At 41.7% G+C, this 24,068-nt stretch overlaps 1 protein-coding gene across 1 annotated transcript in view; it reads left to right on the forward strand.

Moving 5' to 3' along the window:
• The window catches only part of NCBP1 (nuclear cap binding protein subunit 1), a 31,572-nt gene extending 7,856 nt beyond the window's left edge, over positions 1–23,716 (forward strand). The window contains exons 10-23 of the mRNA XM_027884672.1: positions 927–990; positions 4,519–4,629; positions 5,863–5,927; positions 6,681–6,743; positions 8,355–8,429; positions 9,481–9,584; positions 10,432–10,554; positions 11,778–11,880; positions 13,238–13,331; positions 15,828–15,931; positions 16,452–16,566; positions 21,741–21,884; positions 22,267–22,380; positions 23,267–23,716. Of these exons, the coding sequence (XP_027740473.1) occupies positions 927–990; positions 4,519–4,629; positions 5,863–5,927; positions 6,681–6,743; positions 8,355–8,429; positions 9,481–9,584; positions 10,432–10,554; positions 11,778–11,880; positions 13,238–13,331; positions 15,828–15,931; positions 16,452–16,566; positions 21,741–21,884; positions 22,267–22,380; positions 23,267–23,380 (1,393 nt within the window). The 3' untranslated portion in view covers positions 23,381–23,716. The remainder of the gene's footprint in view (positions 1–926; positions 991–4,518; positions 4,630–5,862; positions 5,928–6,680; positions 6,744–8,354; positions 8,430–9,480; positions 9,585–10,431; positions 10,555–11,777; positions 11,881–13,237; positions 13,332–15,827; positions 15,932–16,451; positions 16,567–21,740; positions 21,885–22,266; positions 22,381–23,266) is intronic.
• The last annotated feature ends 352 nt before the right edge of the window (positions 23,717–24,068 follow it).

Here is a 24,068-nt window from a genome sequence, read left to right on the forward strand (position 1 = left end):
AGGGGGCTGATTTGCTGGGTGGGGCAGTGAGCCTTGAGCTTGTTCATCTGCAGCTGACAGTGCCTTGGTGTTTATGGCTGTGTTGGGCTTCCTGCGGGAATTACATGGCGGGGATAATTGAGCTCTGGGGAGCCATTGCTGGGCGAGTAGATTTCGTTAGTTTCGGTTCAGCTGTGCAGTCCATTCAGTTCAGGATGCAGTCAGGGCACTTTCCTTCATTTCTTCCTGGGCAATGTTTGATGTGGGTAATTGGTAACCGAGGTGGTTTGCTGCAGGTGTCAGGCTTCTGTATGAAAACTACCAAGCTGCATATAGTAATCAAAAAAATGGGCAGAAATGTTGGGTTTGGTGATGGCATGTGGTAAAGTTTTTTGGTTGCAGCTGTTTGATTCAGCAGAAACTAGAAATTCAGTGTTGTTGCAGTTACTGAGGTAGTCTTTGTAATTATCAGAGGACAGTAAAAGACTAGGACTACCAGAGAAATTAGTTGTTTGCTTTGCACTTACTAGGTGGTAACGACCTGATTAAAAGAGGAAGCATTTGAAACATGAGTTTCTTACATAACCCACTGGCTTAATTGGGCTTTCAAGTAATTCTGAACTATAATTGTTAAGAGTAGTTTTTCTTTCCGTTTTTCATGGGTTTATGCCAGAATTGCATATCACAGTGACTTTTTAAAGCAAAGCAATGTAACCACTCCATAAAGTACAGTTGTTACAGATCACAGTTTAGGCAATGCTACTGTGTTCTTGTGCTGTCTTTTAAGTGCTTTGTGGTTATGAACAGGTTTTAGAAGCATTATTGATGTGTTTGGTGCTGTTTTTGTGGAAACTCTTACCTAGAATTAAGCGTTATCTGTAATTCTGTTAATTGATCTTTACATCACATTTGCTATGTCATGTTTGAATTTATCTCTGGTTTTGCAGTGCTGCACAGCTGTTGAGCTATCCAGGAAATAACAAGATCCCCTTGAACTACCACATTGTAGAGGTATGGATTTTATAGATCTCCTCTTTATAGCTCCATTATTTCATGAGTAATATGTCCCAGTTAGTTCTGTTATAGATCCATTAAATTACAGGTTGATTTGGGAATCAACCAGAACCTCGTTGAATTGAAACAACATTTAATAAATGAGCGGGTTGTCTTGAGCTTTTGTTGTCATTTTAACATTGGAGTTCTGATCAAATACCAGAATTTCTTAATGCATTAGTAATCTGTGTTGTAGCATTTTTCAAACTTACAGTTATATATGATGCTTCTAATGTATCACACAGCCTAAGAGATGGCTGCATTTGAGGCACTTTCAGTTCAGAAAAAATTTGAGTGAAAATATAAGAGGAAGTGGGCACGAATTGAAATACAAAAAACCTCCATTTAAATGTAAGAAAAATCTATTTTTAATTCAGGGGTGATTGAGCACTGGAAGAGTTTGCCAAAAAAACTGTGGAGTCTGTACCCTTGGAGAAGTTCAAAACCTAACAACCCTAAGCAACCTGCTCTGGGTGACTGCCTTGTGCAGGGGGCTTTTGACTTGATGATTTCCAGTTAGACTCCTGCCATTCCGTGGGATTTTATGTTTGGATCTTTGTGCTGGTTTAGAGGCAAACCGGCAGGAGAAATTAACCCAACTCAAAAGAGATTATAAATCAGAATTGCAATTTAATAAAAATAATACAATAATACAATAAATACAATTATACAGATTAACAGTTGGTTTTAACCCACAAAAATGCGAGTGATGGTCGCAGTCCGGTTGAGAGCAGTGGTCCTCCTCTGGATCCCACAAGTGGTACCAGAAGTCCCAAGACCCCAAGATTATATTCACTCAGACTCAGGCAGGAATGCCCAGCGCCTCCCCCAGAGCGGGGAGTTCCACAGTGGGTGATTGTGAGTTGTGGGTGTGGGGACAGGAACATCCTCTTATCTCACAGGCCTCTTAACACCCCGCTTACAGCCTGAGGGGTCAGGTGTGCTCTGGGCAGCTGCTGCAAATGGCCTATTGTTAACAGTTTCTGGGAAATGACATAGAGGGTTTAGAATACTCAGTTTGGGTTACACCCAGACAGTCCCTGCTGCTCTAACTAGGGCAATCTTCTAAATTATTTTGTTCTACTAGCCCTCAAAAGAACTTAGAGTGAAATAGCAACGTGTTTCCTCTGGGGCATTCTCCGTATTAGAGAATGCTAGGCAACTGTAATGTGTACCAGAAGAGCAGCATAGGTTTTCTTTTGCTGCCTTTTTTGAAAAGTTTGTTTTCAAGTTGTAGAACTGCATAAAACTTCATTCATTTTCATCAGAAGTTGAAAGGGATTAACAGATTTCGGTTAGGGCAACTTGTCATGGAAAGGTTTTATGAAGAAGTAACTGTAAGTAGGAATTTCAGAGCTAGTTTTGGCAGGAAATAATGTTATGTAGAAGATTTATCTTCATACAAGTGGGATTGAGAATTCCTTTTGCACCAAAATGCCAGATATTTGGATTGCTGTAAAGTTACATGAGGTTTGGTCACCTTGTTCTTCTTGCACTTTGAATTCAGAATGGAGAAATATTAAAATGAGGAGTAATTTTCTGCCTAACACTGAAGTATATTCAGTGATTTTACCTTCAGTATCTTGAAGTGCTGTAAAAAGTGATGAGAAGAAGGCAAAATTAGAGTACAGATTCTTTGACTAACACTAATAATTTCCTTTTTTCTTGCAATTTTGAGTTACTTTACGATACTCACTTTGTTATTTGTCTGACTGCTCACTTTTAATAAAGATTCAGAGTTTGTAAGGCTTAGCATAGTTTTTTTTTCTGTGCTTCTGTTCTTTCTGCTTACTACTGCTTCCTTATAAGGTCTGTCTGATGATCTCTCTCACCAGCAGTCATGTTGGTTATATGTTGTTTTCAACAATAGTTTAATCTGTGAAATTTCACTGACTTTTTCAGTAGGTCACAGAACTGTAGAAATAATGTGGTCTAACAAATAAAGGAAAATGTTATTTGAAGTTCAGAACTTCAGTAACAGGCAGAAGTAAATGGAACCTGGAAGTAGTTGTCAGTACCTTCCCAAGTGTCCCAAGACACTTTTGGGGCCCCCCTTGGGCACAGGATGTTCCCTGCTGCCTGGAACCTGTGTGAAACACTGAAATGTGACACCTTTCTCTCAGTAGCTTCTTCCAGACACACCTATGGGTACTTCTGGTAGCTGTTCACAGGGGATGTCTGCGCAGCCTCATTGGCTTGTTGGCCTGCTGTGTATTGTTGTGCCCCCACAGTTTTTGGTACACAGTTGAGACATTCAGGGCATCAGTGTCCTGATCATTTCTGTGGTCTTGAACTCTTCACAAAATATGTTATGACAGTTTGAAATACTTGAACTGAGTACTTGGTAACGAACATGTGATGAGTATCAGAAACACAGTTTTATGCAGTATCCCAAACAGAAAGCAACTCATCATCCAGTTGTTATTTCCTATCTTGAGAAGTGGAGCCATTTTCTAACCTAACAAAGTTGTCCCTACGTTTTTGTCATATCTGTCTTAACAGTATTCCAAATTATTCTGACACAGAAGGGTTCCCCAGCATCTTAAAGTCTCTGCTTTCAAGTCCTTCCTTAGAATAAACAAGTTCTAGTCAGTGTTTTCATGTGCTGTTTTTGGAGTCTATAAAAGGAGGTTGATTTCTTAAACAAGATTTTTCTGAAGCTTACTTCTTTAAGCTTTATTCAGAAGTTTAAAGAGGAAACTGATCAACCATAATGAATCAAAGATTCCCGATTCCTTTGATGTTACTTAGATTTAGTTGAGAATGGAATGCAAAGGAAACAGAAATGCAGAGGTGGATGTTGTACAGAGATGGTTTTATTGTGGCCCTCAAGGGTTGTTAGAGGCAAACTTTAAAATAAAAGCACACAAATGCTGACTGCAGGATTATTTTCAGTTTTCTTGGAAGGACCTTCTGCCAAGAAGTATTGGGCATATATTTTTGTTGTATGAAATGCTCGTTGGAATTTGCAGTTTAAAATTATGACTTTATTTATGTGAGGTTTTGCACAGGAGAAAAGAGGACATGATGTAAAAGACAGAGATGTCATTTCAATGCAAATAGTCTTTCATACTAAATGCTTGGGCTTCCTTTCATATATTTAATATTTATATTTACTATTGAACAGGATCAAATTATTTCTGTGTTTCTCAGATCATGTGGTATCACTGTAATAGGTCATATTATAACTATTCCCATTTCTACAGTTTTATGTGCTACATCTGTTAGGCCTAATAGATGCATAAGGCTGGTGTTATATTAGTATGAAATGGTAAGGGCAGTTAGAGTGGGCCTTATTAGTACAGTGTAGGGTTACCACTACCTTTTATATGGTTCTCTCTCTTTTTCCTGGAACAAGCATTTGACAGAACAATATGGGTCTTTTGGGATAGATAATTGTTTAAGATAGGTGGCCTGCACTATTGGGAAGCTGAGAGTCGTGCAGGCCGTGTTTGTGCTCTCATTCTGTGATTTCCTCTCCTACAGGTGATATTTGCAGAATTGTTTCAGCTTCCATCCCCACCGCACATTGAAGTCATGTACACAACGCTCCTGATTGAATTGTGCAAACTTCAGCCTGGCTCTTTACCACAAGTTGTATCCTTTCTGTGCTGCTGAAGAGCATTTATGAAATGCAGCCTTTATTTTGTTTGTTCTGTAGCTGATGGGATAGCAGTAAATACTGGCAGTAGTAGTATTTTGCAGCAGCTACATGAAACTTTGCCTGCAACATGTGCATGATAGAATAACACAGCCCACTTTGCAGACATCTAGATTTGCCAAGTAGGCAAGACTCTTCAGCATTCTGGGCAGTGTTCTCATACTTCCTCTAACCTTCCCAAGAAATGCTGTCTTGGTAAAGGGGTAAAATACAATAGTTCTCTTTGTCGCTGCAGGCTGCTCAGGTTTGGACAGCGTGTCGCATGGTCAGTAGACACATTAAAGCCTGAGAAGGAAAAGAAGTGACAGACTTGATATTGTTCCAACAACTGTGTGAGTGCTCCTGCTCTTTTTTTTTTAGCAGGTGATTTAAAAGAACCTGCCTGAGTTCCCACTCGGTGCTCACACTGGAGCATTCGGGAGGTCAGTATAATCGTCTGTTGAGCTCCAGACAGACAGGGTGGCTAAATGCTGAGAAGAAATGGTGAGGCATGGCTTCCAGCTAACTCTGACCATCACGCTATATCCTCCTAGGTCATTGGTTTAGATAAAGCTAGAGAGTGAGCTTTTGACTGAGGACAGTCAAAAGATGTCTATCCACTGGTAATTTCGTGCCAAAACTTTCATTCTACTTCATGATACCACCCACTGTCTGAAAATCACATAATCTCAATGAGTAGCCAAGTCTCGTCCTAGCATTGGGAGTATGTCTGTGCATGAAATTTTTTATGTTATTAGGGACACTGTAAGAGGGATAAAGGCCTTGTTGAGTAGAGTCACTCTTTTTCAAGTCTTCAGTGATGATTAAAGATTGAACGTGGGTAAGCAGCAGCCTGTGAAGCCAGACTGGGGGTGAGATTACAGAAGTACTCCATAAGGAGGTTGCTGTCTGTTCATGTCAGTGTAGTTTTGCTTATTGCATGATGTGAATTCTGTCTTTCTGTGGAGGAAACCAACAGTCTTGTTGCAATGATGGAAGAAAAATAGACTGGGATTAAAGGATGGAACTCACACTATTCTTCTTTTTTTCCACTGTGGATTTAACTCACTCTGGAGTAGACTCGGGGAGCTTTCAGTGCAAAAGGTCGATGACATTCTATTAAAAACCTTTAAGGAATAACATCTAACTTACCCAGTGCTTTTCTGTAAACCTTAATAAGAAACTTTAAGCTTGCACAAGCCACAGAAATGCTCTACATGCGCTTGGATACCATGAATACAACGTGTGTGGACAGGTAAGTGTGTTTTGGAGATAACGGAAAACATTCCTCGATGTCCAGTGCAGAGGAAAAAGTGAAGAGGCTGTAGTCAGAAATCCTTGTTAGAACCGCTTGATGCTATTCAAAATGTTCTGTGGCCTCTAGCTTAGAACAGTCTAAAGAAAAGGTGGAGGATTGGCAACTTGCCTCCCTTTGGCAGGGACACTCCCCTGGAGGTCTTGTCTGTCAGCACAGGACAGTGCAGATGAGTGGCAGCTTTTCTGTGTGTCCAGAGCTGTCCATGGTTGTATGTACTGTTACTTACCAGGTATAACAGCACTCTGTTACCTGGTACTGTGCCTGCTCCCTAGTGGTCTGGGGGGACACTTGGAAGTGGAGTTAACGGGGTATGTGCCACCCAAAGGAGGAGAATGGTGGTGATTTTGCCCTTTCAGTGATGTCTGCACTGTGTAGGAAGGCAGTTATTGACTAATCAAAAATGTGAAAGTTGCATATTCACAGTCAGTTTACATTTTAATTGTTAGTTTATTATGTCATCTCTTTATATGAAATGACAGAACGTGACAAGCTATTTTCCCGTAGAAGCTTCTTTCTGACTTTCCAAACTCAGTCTTTTGTATCTGTCAGTGCCTGTTTAATGCTGTAACTGCTTAAAAAAGTATAGGATTACCTTTGAAAACTTAGAATGCAATTATAAGAAAAGCTTAACTGAAAGTTTTCCTGCACTTCTATGACATTTAATGGACCTTTCTTTTTCTTTTAATAAAGATTTATTAACTGGTTTTCTCACCACTTGAGCAACTTTCAGTTCCGTTGGAGCTGGGAAGATTGGTAAGTTCCTCTGCTTTTGATTCAGACCTGATATTGCAGATGGTAGTGAGCTCTCCGTGCACACCTGCAGTTACAAAAAGACAGGCTCCACCATGGGCATGGAAAGAAATAGAGTGTGGGCTATATCCCTGGAAAATATTCAGCATTCACAGAAATGGAGGGAGCTGACCATTAGTATGTGAAAAGCTGAGAAGGGAGATATAGGAGAGAGAGAGAGAGAGGAAAATGTTCTGGAAGTGTACGTTATTTGGCATCTTCCATTGGGTGAATTCTGTATAGGAACTATGAAAGTATTGTGCTGCAAAATGAATGCAATTTTTCTGTGGTGCTCTTCCATTTCACTAAAAACTCTGGTTGCAAATTAAGGCTTTGTGGGAACAAAATGACTGGTGAGTTTTTCTCCTTTTGATTCAAAATCTGATATTGCAAAACCCTTGAAATTTCAAACTTATCTGGGAAGAATAAGGGCATAGTGGTCCTGTTAATTGTTTTCCTCTAGCTCTTCAGAGATTGTTCTTAATCTGTTCACCAGCCCTCAGTGGTAGATTATCTTGATAATCTCTTTAGTCCCTAGTGAACATGTGATAAATCTCAAGGCAGTATAAGCATTCCTTAAAGAGGGAAGCAGAAATATGATTTCTTTAATGTGTCCTGGACATTAAAGTTGTTAGCAAATTTTTCAAAATGACTCTCTGATTTTCTTTTTAATGGTTTGTGCTGACTGTATCCTGTATTCATTCTGCAATTTTTCTCTGTGTTCTACCTGAAACCTTTCATTATTTGTCCTTGAGACCTTGTGGTCTTTTTCCCACCTGCCAAATCCTAGTGCCTGAAGTTCCATCAGAGCTTACCCTGCCATCCATTCTTGCCATGCCATGTTTTGAACTTGCATCTCTAGCAGGAGCTCCCTGGACACCATCAACGTCTATCCACAGGTTCCCTGAGCTTTCTATTCCAGGCACCCATTTAGCAAGGGAGATGAGCTTGAGATTAAGTCCTCCCTAGAGTAGCTTCCACAGCCTGCTACTGTGCATGCTTTCTGTAGGTGATCTGCCCAAGAATCCGTGCGGAGAGGGGTGCAGCCCTTCTTCTGATAGAGTTTTGTGGCTTTTCTTATGTTTCTCATGTTGTCCTTATGTGGAGTTAAGTGTTTGATTACGTCCGTGTTGACTGACCATGCAGCAGTATTCAAAGATCTATCTTTCACAGATTTTGCACATGACTGTATTTGGGGCTTTTCTTTATCTGAATTCGTTTGAAATTAGCCAGAAGTTTAAAAGTTCCAGTGAGGGAGGAAGAGACCATGAAATCACACAAGGTTGTTTTCCTAAGGAAAGGGAAAGCCAGCTAACCATAGCCACAAATTGTTTTTAATCTTCTAGGGGAAGGGAAGATACTTGAAAATGTATCATAGAGAGATGAGATTCCAAGAATGCTAATTGCCAATAAGGAAGTAGTACTTAACTTATCTCAGTGGCTTAAAATTGCTTAAATGTCAAATGCTCCAATTGTCTTTAGGCTGTTGTTGTTTTGTACCTATTAGACCAAGCCAAAAAGGGACTGTAGCATAAATTCTTTTACTAAAAGCCTTCCCATTTTGTCCTTTCATAGGTCAGATTGTCTTACTCAGGACCTTGAAAAACCCAAACCCAAATTTGTGAGAGAGGTTTTGGAAAAGTGCATGAGGTAAGATCTTTTGATAGTTGCATTCAAGGCAAAGTTTCATCTGGATACTGTAAGAGTGCTTTTAACTTGACTATGGTCTTGCAATTCATTTTCAGTTAAGAGATGACTCTGTTGTTTGTGTGATTTTTAGTCTGGTTTACCTGCTGTAGGACACTAGAGAGAGGGAGAAACAAGTAGTGCAGATAGATGGTAGTGAGCTGTCTGTGTACACCTGTAGTTAAAAAAAGACATTCTTCACCACAGGCATGGAAAGAAGTAAAGAGTTTAGGCTATATTCCTGGAAAGTATTCAGCATTCACAGAAAGAGAGGGAACTGACCATTAAATATGCAAAAGCCTGAGAATCTAGTCTCGGTTCTTCTAGGTGCCTCTGATGTTCATTTGCCTTAAACAAAGAAAGAACCATGCAAACAAACAAAATCTCCAAACCCAACAACTATACTACATAATCAGTGTCTGGGTGTAAAATTGTTGAGATAGGAGGATATAAGAGAGAGAAAGAGCAAAATGTTCTGAAAGTGTATGTTATTCAGCATGCTACATGAAAACATTAGTCTGGTTTTGGGTGAATTCTGTATAGGAAACGTGAAGGCAGTGTGCTGCAAACTGAATGCAGTTTTTCTGTTGTGCTCTTCCATTTCACTAAGAACTCTGGTAGCAAATTAAGCCTTCGTGGGACTGAAATGAACCTGGAAAGTAAAATGAAGACATCCAGTTTAATATTTTTTCTGCTTTGAGTCCCACTAGTTTTCTGCAGTGCATCCTAAGCTTTTGCATAAAACTTCTTACCAGGCAGCCTTTTCACAAGGCAGATTAATTGTATGAGCATGAAACTCGAGCACCATGGAGTTCAAATGGAAGGCATCTACTAGGAAGTTTGATTTACTTAGCTTGTACTATCCAGGAGAAACTACCATTCTGTTGTATAAACATCCTGATTCTTGTTCTATGGAAGTTAAGTACGGGAAAATGATTATACAGCAGTCACAGTAAAATTAGCCATGGTATTATTATCATTTTAATCTTACTGCTATGAAACTTGTTATTTGCAGACTCTCCTACCATCAGCGAATAATAGACATTGTTCCTGCAAGTTTTTCTGTCCTCAGTCCTGCTAATCCAGTGTGCATTTACAAATATGGAGATGAAAGTAATAGTAAGTATTAAATATGGTCAAGTAAATATGCTATTGTCAAGTATTTACTGGTCAAGTTGAAGTGTTTCAGAGCAAGGGAGCACACTAGATTGGCCCTAATGTCAGTTGTTTTCATTAAGAGGAACACAGCTGAAATAAATATGCATGATTTTCATATGGGTGAATGTGCTTCACATGGGCAATTAATATATATTAAGCCTGGATCACTGTAATAAAATCCTCTCTGCTGCTTATGAAGAAAAGAAAATCCAGATACGGGAAATTACTGTTGCTGAGGTGGTTGTGGTGTTGTGCAGTGTTATTTGCCAGAAGTCTAAAATTGGATAATTCGTCCATTTTCCCTCTTTGGCCACAATATTATGCCAAAGGCAGCATATGGAAGTGATAGTGAGAGTTTATTTTTTGAACTTCATGAAACAATAGAACAGTTTACCAGTAAATTTGATGTAAAGAAGCACACAGAGGGAGCAGACAACATGAATATTGAGAGATGCCTTATTATTTCTTTTTTATTACTGGGTGTAAATACAAACCTAAGCATGAAAGTGTCATCATCACAGATACTGTGGAGGAAAACGAGGAAGTATTGTATTTCTGCAAAAAGTGGTGGAAACTGAAGTAGAGCTTTAGTCAGGAAAGTGGTTACCTGACCTCAACTCTGAAGGTTCTACTCAAAGTTTTGGATTTAAAGTGAAGACCAGAAAACTTGTTGAGCTATTTGGTGGAATATTGATGTGGACAACGATATTGGAGACATTTTTAAGTGTAGCTGGGAAGTGTACTGGTTTCTCTGAGAGGCAAACTGATGTTGCCTTGACATATTTTTGTCCTCTTTGTTTTTGTTCAGGGTCTCTTCCTGGATATACTGTGGCACTCTGTTTGACAATTGCCATTAAAAACAAGGCCAGCAATGATGAAATCTTCAGCATTTTAAAAGATGTGCCTAATCCAAACCAGGATGATGATGATGGTAAGATATATTCTGTTAGGCTCTGGCAGGCTGTAATTTATCCTGTGTGTGGATTGATCTGCCATGATTTGGAGCTGTGAGTATGGTGGTTAATAGAACTGTGTGCTTTTCCTTCTAGTAGTTGGTTTCAGTGAATAGAAATAATACACCATTGTTAGGTTTTTTTGTAAACATCTTACATGCTAAGTCAGGCCTGTTTTTTCTAAGCTAACAGAAGTAACCTGCTGCTTGGAGTGTGTTTTCTTGTGAGTACTGACAGAATTAAAGAGTTTAACATTCCCTTTGCCTCCTAGCAGCAGAGGGCAGTTCATGCTGTTATCCTCACCCCTGAAATTCAGTACTTCTGCCCTCAGAGCATCGCTCCCCTCAGTGCAGTCCCACAACAGATAAGACAGCCAGCCTGCCGCTGTCATCTTCCACAGATGAAAACTCACAGTGGGACTCCGCTCACGTTCTCCTTAGCTTTGCAGCCAAAGGCAGCACTGATTCCTAAAGCCTGCATATTTTATGGAATGAGGAGTGTGAGAGAATTAGAAGTGATCTAAACAATGGGGACTACTTCATTGCTTCTTTAATATTTGCAAGTGTTCTGTCATGCAGGCAGAGAGCAGCAACCATCTGGTGGGGGTTTTTTGCCCTGGGATCCACTGTCATGTTTCCTGATTTGCTTTGGGCATTACCCATTAATTAGTGCTCTCCCTCCTGCCTGTCCTCAGCTGCAGGTAGCTGCAGGTACAGGACAGGACTTGACACCATTCATCCTAGTACCCATATTTGCTATACACGCTTGCTGGGCTTTTCCATATCCCAAATGGTCAGCCTCTCTTGGTTAGTAATCCTTACTTTCCTGTCTCCTCATCCACACTCCCTTTTTTATGGCCTTCCAGGCCTTCATCTTGATGCACAACTGCAGTTTCCTGTGCTGACTTTCTCTGCTGCAGTCCATCAGTGCTGCTACATGTTGGTAGGGTGGCTGTGCCTCTGATGGCTTCTTCACTGACCTGGAATTCTTCCTGCACATTTTCTACGTGGTGAAATGGGAGCCTGAAAACCTACACATTTTGGAAGACTCTTTACTAGCTACCTGATCAGCCCTCCAAAACCCTGTTGTTGGAACCCTTTTGTGAAATGAGCTAAAACCATAAGTTACCTGTACAGTTTTATTAGTAGCTTACATGCTCTACTTGGAGTACTTATTAATTTCAATTTTAAATAACTTGCAGGTGAAGGATTTTCTTTCAACCCTCTGAAAATAGAAGTCTTTGTTCAGACTCTGCTCCACCTAGCTGCCAAGTCTTTCAGCCACTCCTTCAGTGCCCTGGCAAAGTAAGTGTTATGTGCATTACTTTGGGGCTTACGGAACTGTCAGTTTTGGGTCTTACGGAAGTGTCAATTCTGATAGTGAAATGCATGATAAAGGAAATGGGCTGCAAGCTTTAGCAGTGTTTTAGGTGCTCCACAATGTGATATGATTAGAACTAATGACACTGCTTACTGAAGTAATAATGGTGGTGTAAATCCTAGATTATATATATGTGAATGGAATTAGCAGAAATGTATACATTACAGCCGTGTGATGTAAGTCAAACAAAAGAGACAGGTTTGGAAAATTACTTCACTTTACAATTATTGATTTGCTGATTATGGTCGGGAACAAGGGATTCTCCTTACATTTGAATGACTGGATGGCTGCCACCACCAATATCTTGGACTATGAATATGATCCTAGAACAGTTACTTATGTATAAAAGCAAAGAAAAAGAAAACATGAAACTTCAAAACAATCTGCCGTAAACTCCTTCTGTCTATCTACCAAAGCAAAATAAAATCCATCCTAAAATACTTTAGAGTTCATCCCTTAAAGATATGGTGGAGCTCATAAAGAATTTACTGCACCATTTTTAGCAAAATTGGATTAAATAACATTTTTAATCCTCTCTGTTTCGGAGTCGCTTTCAAGCCTTTTGTTACACGAAAGGTAGTCTCATGCATCTTAATGAGTTATTTTTGTGTCTGTCCCTAAAGATACATAAAGCTGTTCCAAAAGCATGCACCCGGGAGCTCTGCAGAAGCAGCTGTTGATAGGAAGCTGCAGGTAGTAACCTGCAGTCAGGAGTGCAAGAGGCAGGGTGATGCAAGTGCTCAGACCCATGGTATTTTCACTGCTGCACACCATCAGCAGCAGCCATGAGATCAAAAAGAGCCTCTTACCCTTTATCGTTTCATTACAATAAGCTGGGCTGTGAGTGCTCCGTAGCAGTCGGCGTAACTGCTAAAATAGTGGCTTTTAGCAGCATTTCCTTCAAAAAGAGGCACTCAGGATAAGTGTCTAAAGTTATGGAAACACAAGTCAAGAGGAAGGTCTCAAAAGGCAGCAAATTTTGCTCCAGCTGTGTATAGATAAGCACATGAAGCATGAAAGTGCCTCCTGCTTTTAAGAGTATGAGAAACGTAGCCCCGCTTCAGGAAGTAGGTTCACCACTAAGATGTAAGTTACTTTTAGAGGGTGCTGTGTCTTTGTAGTCTATTTTAGCTAAGGATGGTTATGTTTTCCAGGGAACAGTTGTCCAAGAAGTGCAGCAGACAGTCACAAAATTTTATTTTGGCCAATCTAAACCACTTGCCTTATATCTGCTGCTCTTCTGACCTGATCCCTCAGCTGACTACTTGTATCTCTTAAAAGGTTTCATGAAGTCTTCAAAACCCTTGCTGAAAGTGATGAGGGGAAACTCCATGTGCTAAGGGTTGTGTATGAGGTTTGGAAGAATCATCCACAGGTAAGAGGCTGGAAAGTCAAGTATCTTTGTGTGTTTCAACTCACAGAGGTGGTATGTAAATAAAAAAAAATACAATTTGCTTTATATCCTGTAACTTGTCTGTTGTTGTTTTAAGGAAAGTTCAGGAGGTTGTATTTAATGTTGTCACTACTGTCTGAAATGAAGGCTGAACATAATGTACATACCACCAATGATGCTGCTTCTTCCTCAGTGGTTCACTGTGAGAGGGCAAAGGCTTCATTATGACTCAGATTCATACTACGCTGTTTGTTTGTTGTACAAGAGAATAACTTTTGCCAAAAATCATGTTTTTGTTCAGAGTTGGAAAACAGCATAGATATGTAAATTGAAATAAGATGTAGATCTCGTATCAAAAGCAGGCCACATTCCTAGAGATGTGGAAACCTAGAGTTTTTTAGAGCTGTGTTATTGTTTTTTTTTTTTTTTCATCAAGTGCTAGTGAAAGCCATCCAGTTATTACACAAAGCTCATGCTGGAGTCACTGTTGTGTGTGGGCAGGGTGAGTAGAGCTGCAGTAGTGGCTGTTTCAGAACAGATCAGTCTGACAGTGCTGTGACTATGTTCATTCTTGAGCCAGAGGAAATAACACCCTAAAAGACCTGCAAAAAAATGCCTCAGTTGTATAAACTGTTCAGTTTCTTCACAGCAGTTGCTTTCTCCCTCAGCTGTCATTTTTTTATAAATAGAAATAAATAAGGAACTCAGGCTGAATTTGCCTGCATTAGTTATTTCATGTCTTTTTTACTGGTGTGTTTGTGTTCCACTTCAGTGCTGGAAAGTGGACTGTACCTCGCAGCTGCAAAGACCAGGCTTTAAGAAGTCATGCCACTGAGAACCAGGGATAATCCTTGCATCTGCTACTGGACGTGTGGTCCATTCCCTGGTGGAGATACCTGTGCAGGCTGTTACCTCTCTTAAAAATATCGAAAAGGGAGGAATTTTTTTTCATATATTGAAGTTACTACCCATTTTAGTGACCTTGAATGTGTGACATTTACAGTCTGACCTACTTTTTACTGCCATTTAACTGGATCAGAAGAAATTGCATTACTGCAATCTAATATCTGTATCTGCTTCCTCTTCATTCCTTTGTATTGCAGCGTGGCCAAACTGAGATGGAGGTTTCAAACCCAGACTAAATAGTCATGTTAGACTTTTATGAATAAATCAAGATCACTTTAAAAAATGTCAAGTATAAAAGTAAGGCAGGTCTGCTGTTCTACTTGACCACAGAAGTTAAAGTTAAATTTTCTTCTCTCGCAGTTCAGTGTTTTGTTTCTGATCTAGCACTTCCCTTTTTTTTTCATTCCTGAGTCCACAACCTCAGGAAGGAGGTTGTCACACAGAAGGAACAGCGCCTTGACAGCAGGCAGAGTCTGTTTTTAGGCTGCTCACCCTATTCCCGTGTCTATGGGAACGTCCTTTGATCAGGCTACCAGCAGTACTCACAAGGCATGTAGCACTGAAGAGTGATCTGTGCTGCAGGTAGTGGTTTAACAACAGGAGTCAGTAGTCCCTGGAAGTACAACCAAGGTTGTGGTGGTAACTTCATAAAGAGAAACTTTGATATTAAGTATTTTCTCAAAATCCTAGATGTGTGTTTCTTGGAAGATCAGGCTAAGTAATCAGAAATTCTTCATTGCAATGCAGAAAGACAAATAGAGCATAGGATGCTATCCTGAGACTTGAAAGTTGAGTGCTGAGTCCTCTGTATGATTCATTCAGTTATTTTAATTTTCCTTCCTTAAAAGGAGCTTTGTTACACTTCCTTATTTGACAACGGGTGGTTGTAAGGATAAATACAGTGCAGGCTGCAGTTCTTAGATACTGTGGCATTCAGTCACATGAGTAATTAAGATAAGCCTTTTTTTCTGAACAGCTTGCAACTTGTGTAGTCAGTTACTCTCCTCTGCAGTTGCCTGCTGCATTGCTTGCAGCTCCCCCAGAATCGTGGCAGTGCCCGCAGCAAGTGAGCCCTTCCATTGACTACAGGGCACTGGCTCCGCCCTGAAGTTATCAGGCCCCAGAGAGAAAAGCTTTAGTGTCACATTTGAAGGCTGTCGCAGTTCAAGGCTGGTGGGCTAACAGTAGCTCCTTCATTATGGTGACCTGATAGGTGTATGTGCTCTGGTTTGAGTACTTGGATGCCAAATACTAAGACTTGTGTCTCTTAAGTCCTCAGTTCCAACTCTGATGCTTTTGTGTTTTGCTTTTGTATGGAAATATGTGTGTTAACAAAGAGTGATGCTCGCTTTCAGAAGTAGGTAAGGTTGTTAACAAGAGAACAGTGCTTTATGTAATTTGTATGGATCCCCTCCTTTGAAATGTTTTAGGCTAGACTACCCAGCTTCCTAAAGTATTTGAAATTACCCACTGATACCACTGATGTAGAGTTGCATCAAAGCATCTCTGGTTTTGTCTGAGGCTGGAAGATTTTACACAGATTGTGTGTGTATTGTCTTTCACAAAATATAGATGATTGCTGTGCTTGTGGACAAGATGATTCGGACACAAATTGTCGACTGTGCTGCAGTAGCAAACTGGATCTTTTCTTCAGAGCTTGCACATGATTTTACTAGGTAACAAGAATTTGTTATTTGTCTCTGACTTGCTATTTGAGGTTGCCAGTACATTGTTTAATCTATGGAAACTCAGTAGTGGAAGAAGGTACAATTCAGCTTTTGCTCTTTCTACAAAATACATACTTTAGCGGCTCTCTTTCTAAGTTTGGGTATGAATGTTTACATGACAGCACAAGGTTGTTGCTAGCATGTCATTTTGCAAATGGTATCTAAGCCTGCCTAAGTAGAATAGCACTGGAACTTCTAGACAAAACCTGTTGCTGTGTGTTATATAGCTGCTACCTTGGTGTGCTCCTGGTCTTTGGCTGAGGTGTGTAACTTGTACACCGCATATTGAGAATGGGAGAACTGTTTCATCTAAGGAGTCATCAGGTGTTGATGGTCTTGCAGTGTGTGTATGAAATGAAACTAAGTTTTTTAAGTTCCCCCAGTTACAGTTTTCTGTATGAAACTGTGTTTAGTTTTCTGTCTTGGGGCAGTGTGTAGTATAGTGTTTTGAGCCTTGTGTCTTTCCTAGGTTTTATATCTGGGAAATCTTACACTCCACGATTCGTAAGATGAATAAGCATGTCCTGAAGATTCACAAAGAACTGGAGGAGACTAAGGCAAGATTGGCCAGGCAGCACAAAAGAGTGAGTAACTTGTTTGTAAATTTTAATAATCTTAAACGCAGTTATGCAAACCTGCATGCAGACAGACAGACACACAGTTGGTTTTGGGTAGGACTGAATGAATGTGGTTCATCAGGAAGCATGTGGTCATCTGTAGCACTGAGATATCAAAAACTAGGTGCATATTCTCAGTCCACCTTTCTAACAGTAGCTGTAAACATAAGAATTTAGTAAAATCTTTTAAGGGAGTTCATATGTATTTGCTCTGTTCAAGTTCTCTCTCACAAGTTTCTTTTCCAATATGAGCATGTCTTCCACTTGCCTTCTAATCTGCATTCCAATTACCTTATTGGATAACAATAAGAACAGTTACAAATTATTTGTGGTAAGTTCTGTTTAAAGAGTGCTCTTGTGGCTTTCATGCAGAAGTGCACAGAAACAGCTATTTGCAACTGAGAATTGGCTGTTACTGTTCTTCTGATGGATGCTGCTGGATTCTGACACTGGCATGTCACTTCCTTTTTCCAGCTTATTTTTCTGAATACAGTTGCATGATCTTGCATTACTATAGAGAGCAAACTGATGAGGAAGCAGCTGCTGTTGTGTTCTGTTGTCCCAAGAAGGACAATAAAGTGGGGTGAGTGAGTGTCTTCTGTGGCAACTGGAAGAGATGGGGCCCAAGGAAGCATGGCTGAATGCAGAACTTAGTCATGACAGAATTTAGTTAGTTTATAAATATGCTGATGTGCAGAAATCAAGAGAGAATTTCTGTGTTTCTTTGAGGTCTTCAAGTGTGATTAGCTGCATAAAACCCTTAGCTAGCTCCAAAATTTTGAGTGAGGATAATGTCAAAAAGTGAGAGGGGCTGGCTGATGTTTTTTGAAGAAACCTGCACAAGTCAGTCATTTGTCCAGAAGCTTCTGTTGAGAGATTGCTAATAACTCAGTTTGCCAGTGTCAATTCATCCCAGCTCCTTCATCTTGTTTCCTCCACTCACAGCAACAGCCACGCTAGTTGCCTGCATCCTCAGCCTGCATTGATGAGCAGTTAATAAATGCCCATTAGTGAAGGCCTAAGTGTAGTCGCTGATCTTACTGTGAGGCAAAGAGCTTCTTCAGCAACTCTAAATATACCAGTGTTTTAATTTCTGCACTTGCCTCTTGCTGCAGCTCTATATTACTTAGTACTTTAAGTGAGTATTATGCTAGGAAGAAACATTTGTATGCAACAGTGAGTAGTTCTGCAGACTGTTGCTCTGCTGCATGACCATTCCTTTTAGAGGAAGTAAGACATCAAGTTTTGATGTCTCCAGCACGAAGTGGATTGCCTTACTGTGGAATGAGTCCAAGGCTTTTATGTCCTTTCTCTTGGGTTCTATTGGTCCTTCAGTGTTTTGAGTTCAGAAAACCTCTGTAGATGGGGAAAAGGCAAGTTCCCATAGAGAGAATAAAATTAAATTCTCACTTGCTGTGGTAAGTCATCTTCATTTTCCACGCTAATTTGGAACTATACCTGTCCTCTGATTGTGAGCTTCATTTCCTATGCAGTAGGTGAGTTGACACACGGCCCTGTATTCGTCACAAGTTACACATGCTTCTTTTACAAATATTTGAATTTTTGAGCTGTTAATTTATGGATGTTTTTTCGTAGAAACAATCATAAGAGACCGAGGCAGTATCTGTGCTTGAATTGACAATAATCCATCAGGTTCTGCCTTTCCTCCCCATATGCCTTGTTGTCTTGTTTGAGACTTAATTCCCTGAGCTTCCAAGGCTGGTACTTTTGTGTATTTTGTGGGTGGTGGTGATGTTGTGTTTTGGTTTTGATGCAGTGAGAGCATGCCATGTTCTTAGTAGATCCATGTAGTATATCCACGTAGGTCCATGCTGAGCCTTTCTAGTCTGTGAGTACAATTTCTGATCATGAATATAGGGAATCACCACTTCAACCAAACTGCTAACAGTCTCTACCCTCCTTTTGTGCTAACTAGCTGGATTGTTTTGAGTTCTTGCACTATTTTTTGGAGCCCTGAGATTTCAAAACTTTTCAGTCAATGAATTGCCTGCCCTGCTGCAGTACATGCAATTTGAAAAAAATCTATGCCATATTTTTTTAAAAAGGTGTTCATAACCTGCTAATGATAAAGTTAGCAGGGGTATTACCTTTCACTAGTGTTTCCCTCAAATCCTGGATTCTTAGAATGGCCTGGGTTGGAAGGGACCTTAAAGATCATCTAGTTCCAACCTCCCTGCCATGGGCTTCCACAGGTTGCTCAGAGCCCTGTCCAGCCTGGCCTTGAACACTCCCAGGGATGGGGCATCCACAGCTTCTCTGGGCAAACTATTCCAGTGCCTCAGCACCCTCAAAGAAAGAATTTCTTCCTTTATCTAATGTACACCTACTCTCTTTCAGTTTGAAGCCATTCCCCCCTGTCCTGTCACTACACACCCTTGTAAAAAGTCCTGTTCCAGCTCTTATGTGGCTCCTTTCAGGTACTGGAAGGCTGCAATTAGGTCACTTGGGAGCCTTCTCTTCTCCAGGCTGAACAGTCCCAATGGTCTCAGCTTTTCCTCATGGAAGAGGTGCTCCATCCCTTTAATCCACTTGGTGGCTTCCTCTGACCAGGTCAATATCCTTCCTGTGCTGAGAACCCCAGAGCTGGACCCCACCATGTTCCAGGTGGGGTCTCACCAGAGCAGAGCAGAGGGGCAGAATCCTCTCCCTTTCCCTGCTGATCACTTTGCTTTGGATGCAGCCCAGGACACAATTGGCTTTCTGGGCTGTGAGTGCACATGGCTGGGTCATGTCCAGCCTCTCATCCACCAGCACCCCCAGGTCCTTCTCAGCAGGGCTGCTCTCCATCTGTTCATCCCCAGCCAGTGCTGATAAAGGGAGTTGCCCCAACCCAAGTGCAGCACCTTGAACTTGGTCTTATTAAACCTCTTGAGGTTCCAGGCCCACTCCTTGAACTTGTCCAGGTCCCTCTGGATGCCATCTCATCCTTCAGATGTGTCGGCTGCACCTTAGCTTGGTGTCATCTGCAGATTTGGTGGGAATGCACTCGATCCCTTTGTTTGTGTCATTAATGAAGATATTAATTAACACTACTCCCAGTACAGACCCCTGAGGGACAGCACTTGTCACTGATCTCCACTGGGACTCTGAGGTGTTGACTGCTATCCTCTGGATGTGAACGCCCAAACAGTTTCTTATCCATCTAACAATCCACTCATCAAATCCATGTCTCCCTAGTTTAGACAGAAGGATGTTGTGGGGGACCATGTCAGTCTCTACAGAATTCCAGATAAAAGACACCTGTATCCCTTCCCTTGTCAACTGATGCAGTCACTCCATCACAGAAGGCCACTAGGTTGGTCAGGCAGGACTTGCCCTTGGTGAAGCTGTCCTGGCTGTCCCAAATCCCCTCCCTGTCGTCCCTGTGCCTCAGCACAGCTTCTAAGAGGATCTGTTCCGTGATCTTCCCAGTCACAGAGGTGAAGCTGACAGATCAGTAGTTCCCACGGTCCTCCTTTCTACCCTTTTTAGAGATGGGTACAGTGTTTCCTCTTTTCCACTCACCTGGGGCTTCACCTGACTGCCCTGTCTTGTCAAATTTAACGGAGAGTGGCTTGGCAACTACATCAGCCAGGACTCTAAGGTCTCTCTAAGGGCTCTCTGGGACATCTCATCAGCTCCCATAGACTTGTGTCTGTTCAAGTTCTTCAGGTGGTCATGAGCCTGATCTTTCCATACAGTGGGAGGGACTTTGCCTCTCCAGTCCCCATCCTGCTGTACATCCCCAGGAGAAGTGTGGGAAGAGGTGTTGCCATTGAAGACTTCCAAAAATGTTGTTGAGAACCTCAGTGTTCTCATCCATAGTTACCAGTTCACTAGCATTGTTTGGGGGGGACACACACCTCCTTGGCTTTCCCTTTTCTGGTAGACATACCTGTAGAAGCCTTTGCTGTTATTCCTTGTTATTCCTTGAACCTTCAGCTGGAACCTTGATTCAGTTCCAGCTTTGCCTTGGCCTTCCTCACCCCATCCCTATACAACCACACTTTGTCTCTATACTCTTCCCAAGTTACCTGTCCTTGTTTCCACTGTTTGTGCATTTACGTCTTTCCTTTTAGTTTGACCAGCAGGTCTCTACTCAGCCATGCTGATCTGCCTTCCTTGACTGATTTCTTACTCCTGGGAATCTCTAGCTCTTGCTGTCTATGGGGATCTGCCAACTCTGTTCTTCTCCCTTGTCTGCAAGGGCAGGGAGTCTCCCAGGGGATCCCACTGACTATCTCCTTGGAGAGCTGAAGTCTGCCTTCTTAAATGCAGGGGCCTAACTTTACTCCTTGCCTTACCCGCATCCCTTGGGACTGTGAACTCCTCCGATACATGGTTGCTGCAGCCCAGGCTCCCTCCAGTCTTCATGTCCTCAGTTAGCTCACTTGTGTTGGTGACCAGCAGATCCAGTAACACATCCCCTCTGTTACCTGGGTCAGGAAGTTATCCTCCATACATTCCAGGAATCTCAAGGATTGCCTGCAGCTGCTTTTCCAGCATACAGAGGAGTTGTTGAAGTCCCCCAGCAGGAAAGGAGCCTGTGAGTGCGATGCCTCCTGTGGGTGGAGCAAGGAGGTTTCAATAGGCTCTTCTTGTTCAGGGGCCTGACATGGAGACCAAACAAAAGGTTCCCTTTGTTGCCTCAGTGTCTCATTCTTACCCACAGGCTCTCCACTTGCTCATGGCTGTTCTTCAAAGACAGCTCTTCACGCTCAATCCAACCCTTGATGCAGAGGGCAATCCTCTCCTTCCTCCCCTCAGTTTCAGTAATGGCAAGTAGGTCATAACTTCCCAGCAGCACAGCGGCTTCCTCCTGTTTGTTGCCCATGCTGCATGCATTGGTGTAAAGGCAGCCCAGCTGGGCTGTCAGCCGTGTCACCATCCTAGAGGAACACCCTTGAATTCTGATAAATCTTGCATCTTGCTCTACTTTCTTTGAAATCTCGGTTTTTAATTTTTTTTTTTTTTCCCAGGGCTTTCCCGTATTGGCATTTTTCCTTCCAACTTTCTACCCTGAATTCTGTGCTGCTCTTCAATTGCTCAGCAGACCTTTTCACATGTGGAAGTAGAGGTCATTAACAGCATCCACAAGTAGTCAATATTACTGGTTAATCCTATGTTGTCATCACTTACAGCGAGACAGTGATGATGACGATGATGATGATGACCGAAGCACTGATCGAGAAGATGGACCACTAGAAGAGCAGATAGAGCGCTTGCAGGAGAAGGTGGAGTCAGCCCAGAGCGAGCAGAAGAATCTCTTCCTTGTCATATTCCAGGTAATGATGGGCAAAGTCTCTTCTTACTTTAGGTTTTGAAGTTGCTGGATTTATAAGCTTTCAGCATCACTTGCATCTTGGGCTTCCTCTTGGAATAAGAATATGGGAAGGGGTTGGGGGGTTTACTGTGGGTTGGAGTCAGTGCAGATCATCCTTCTGCATAGACTGCTTCTGAGCAGTGCTTAGTTCTGCTAGCATTGTTCCCTGAACAACCAGAAGGTAACTGGATTTTATTTCCTTACTAAATTCAGTGTTTGCCAAGCACAATAATTATTCTCACATTGCTCTTCAAAGTGTCTGGCCCCCAGATCCTCTTACCTGAGGTTAGGATTCTGCTTTCAGTCGATGAGGCTAAGTTTGGGTATTTTTTCCCCTCCTGCAGCGTTTCATTATGTTGTTAACGGAGCACTTGGTGCGCTGCGAGACCGGTGGGATTGATGTGTTTACACCTTGGTACAAGAGCTGTATAGAGAGGTTGCAGCAGATCTTCCTGCAGGTGAGCCTCGTTTGTGGGTTCGGAGGGCTGTGGGCAGGGCCGTGCTGGGTGGGGGAGCTCCGTGGGCGGGGAGCAGAGCGCTTCGCGGCGGCAGCAGCAGTAGGTGGCAGCAGCACGGCTCCTCTAAAGGCTGCTGTGCGGCCCGGTCATGGCTCTGGCTCTGGCCAAACCTCTGCCACAGTCCGGTGGAGTGACTGATCCTTGACTAATTCCCTGACTGAAAGCACACTGCAAAAATATTTCAAGACACGATTATGAGTTTCGCCGAGTCCCGCTTGGCTGCGTGTTTATAGTAAGGGCAAAGTTGTGAATGGACAAGAATGCTGAAATAGATATCTTTTAAGTGAGTGGATTAAACTGTTGCAGGACACCTTTTAATAAGGTGCATAAACATTTATTAAAAATAATTTCTGAATGCTTGGCTCTGCGTTAAATCAGTTAACAAGCATAGGTGGCTGGATGAAAGTGATTGGATACAGGAAGCTGTACCTGTGCGAGCACAAGAGACACTGAATAATGGGAGGGGGGGGTATAATTCTCCCTTGGGGTAAACCCTTCCCTGATAGTAGATATGTCTTCAGAGGAAAGGAAATACCATGATTCTCCCGAGGTCCTTGCAGTGACACAACACTTGTGCCCTGCACGCAGCTCAGGATGCGGGAGTTGCAGGGAGCACAGTGGTGCTTCAGACAGGATTTCAGTGCAGGCTTTGTTCTCACAGTTGGTAGTGGCTCTGCATTATGTTGTGTTGTGGAAATTAGATGTGCTAAACAATTCATATTTGGCTTGCGATTCTTACATGTCTTGACTTCTCTGCCTGTTCTTATATAAATATAAAGGAAAACAGTAAAGGTATGTGTCTTGTTTTTGTTTTTGTATCTGCCAGCACCACCAGATAATCCAGCAGTACATGGTGACCCTGGAGAACCTCCTGTTTACAGCTGAACTGGACCACCATATTCTGGCTGTGTTTCAGCAGTTCTGTGCTCTGCAGGCCTGAGGGATTGTTCACGGACAGAGTCTTGTCCGCAGGACTTCAACGAATTTTAATTTTTTTTTTTAATAGCAAAACTTAACATGGGGATGGAAGAATTTTTTGAGTAAAACTGGCTTTCATGTGCTCCTATATAAAACAGTAGAGTACTCTAAACAAACAACAAACTGTGTAAGCATCATAAGCCTTAAAAGATATGATCTATAGGGGATATTTGTGAAGTAAAGTATTAATTCTTTTTGTTGTCTTTTAATTTAGTATGACTCTTCGCTTCATGATAGTGACTTTGTTTCTCCCCTCTTGCCTATATAAAAATTGGGCACAACCCCCCTTTCTCCCCCCGCAAAAGAAAAACCAAACTCAGAACAACAGGAAGAAAACCAATCCTAAACAGTAGAGATTTTTGCCTCTGCCTATCGCTTAAATTAAAGGAATTGCAGAAACGAAGAACAATTCATAGTGTTTTGTCAGTAGGAAAGGGAACGCACCTTCTCAGTGACCCCTGTGGTAAGTTCTCAAGTATGGCATAGGAAGAGTGTCTTAACTTCGGGCATGTTCATACATTTTCAGAGTAGCTTATAAATTCGTTTATTACAAAGCCAGGTAGATTTTCACAGTTTGAAAGAAGATGTAATTCAATTGAAATATGTTTTTAAAATCTTTTGTCTAGTGTCTTATTACAGTATCTATAAAC

Source organism: Empidonax traillii, unplaced genomic scaffold, assembly GCF_003031625.1.
Source record: "Empidonax traillii isolate 1590-97213 ecotype Southwest subspecies unplaced genomic scaffold, ASM303162v1 scaffold152:size925058, whole genome shotgun sequence".
Taxonomy (NCBI): domain Eukaryota; kingdom Metazoa; phylum Chordata; class Aves; order Passeriformes; family Tyrannidae; genus Empidonax; species Empidonax traillii.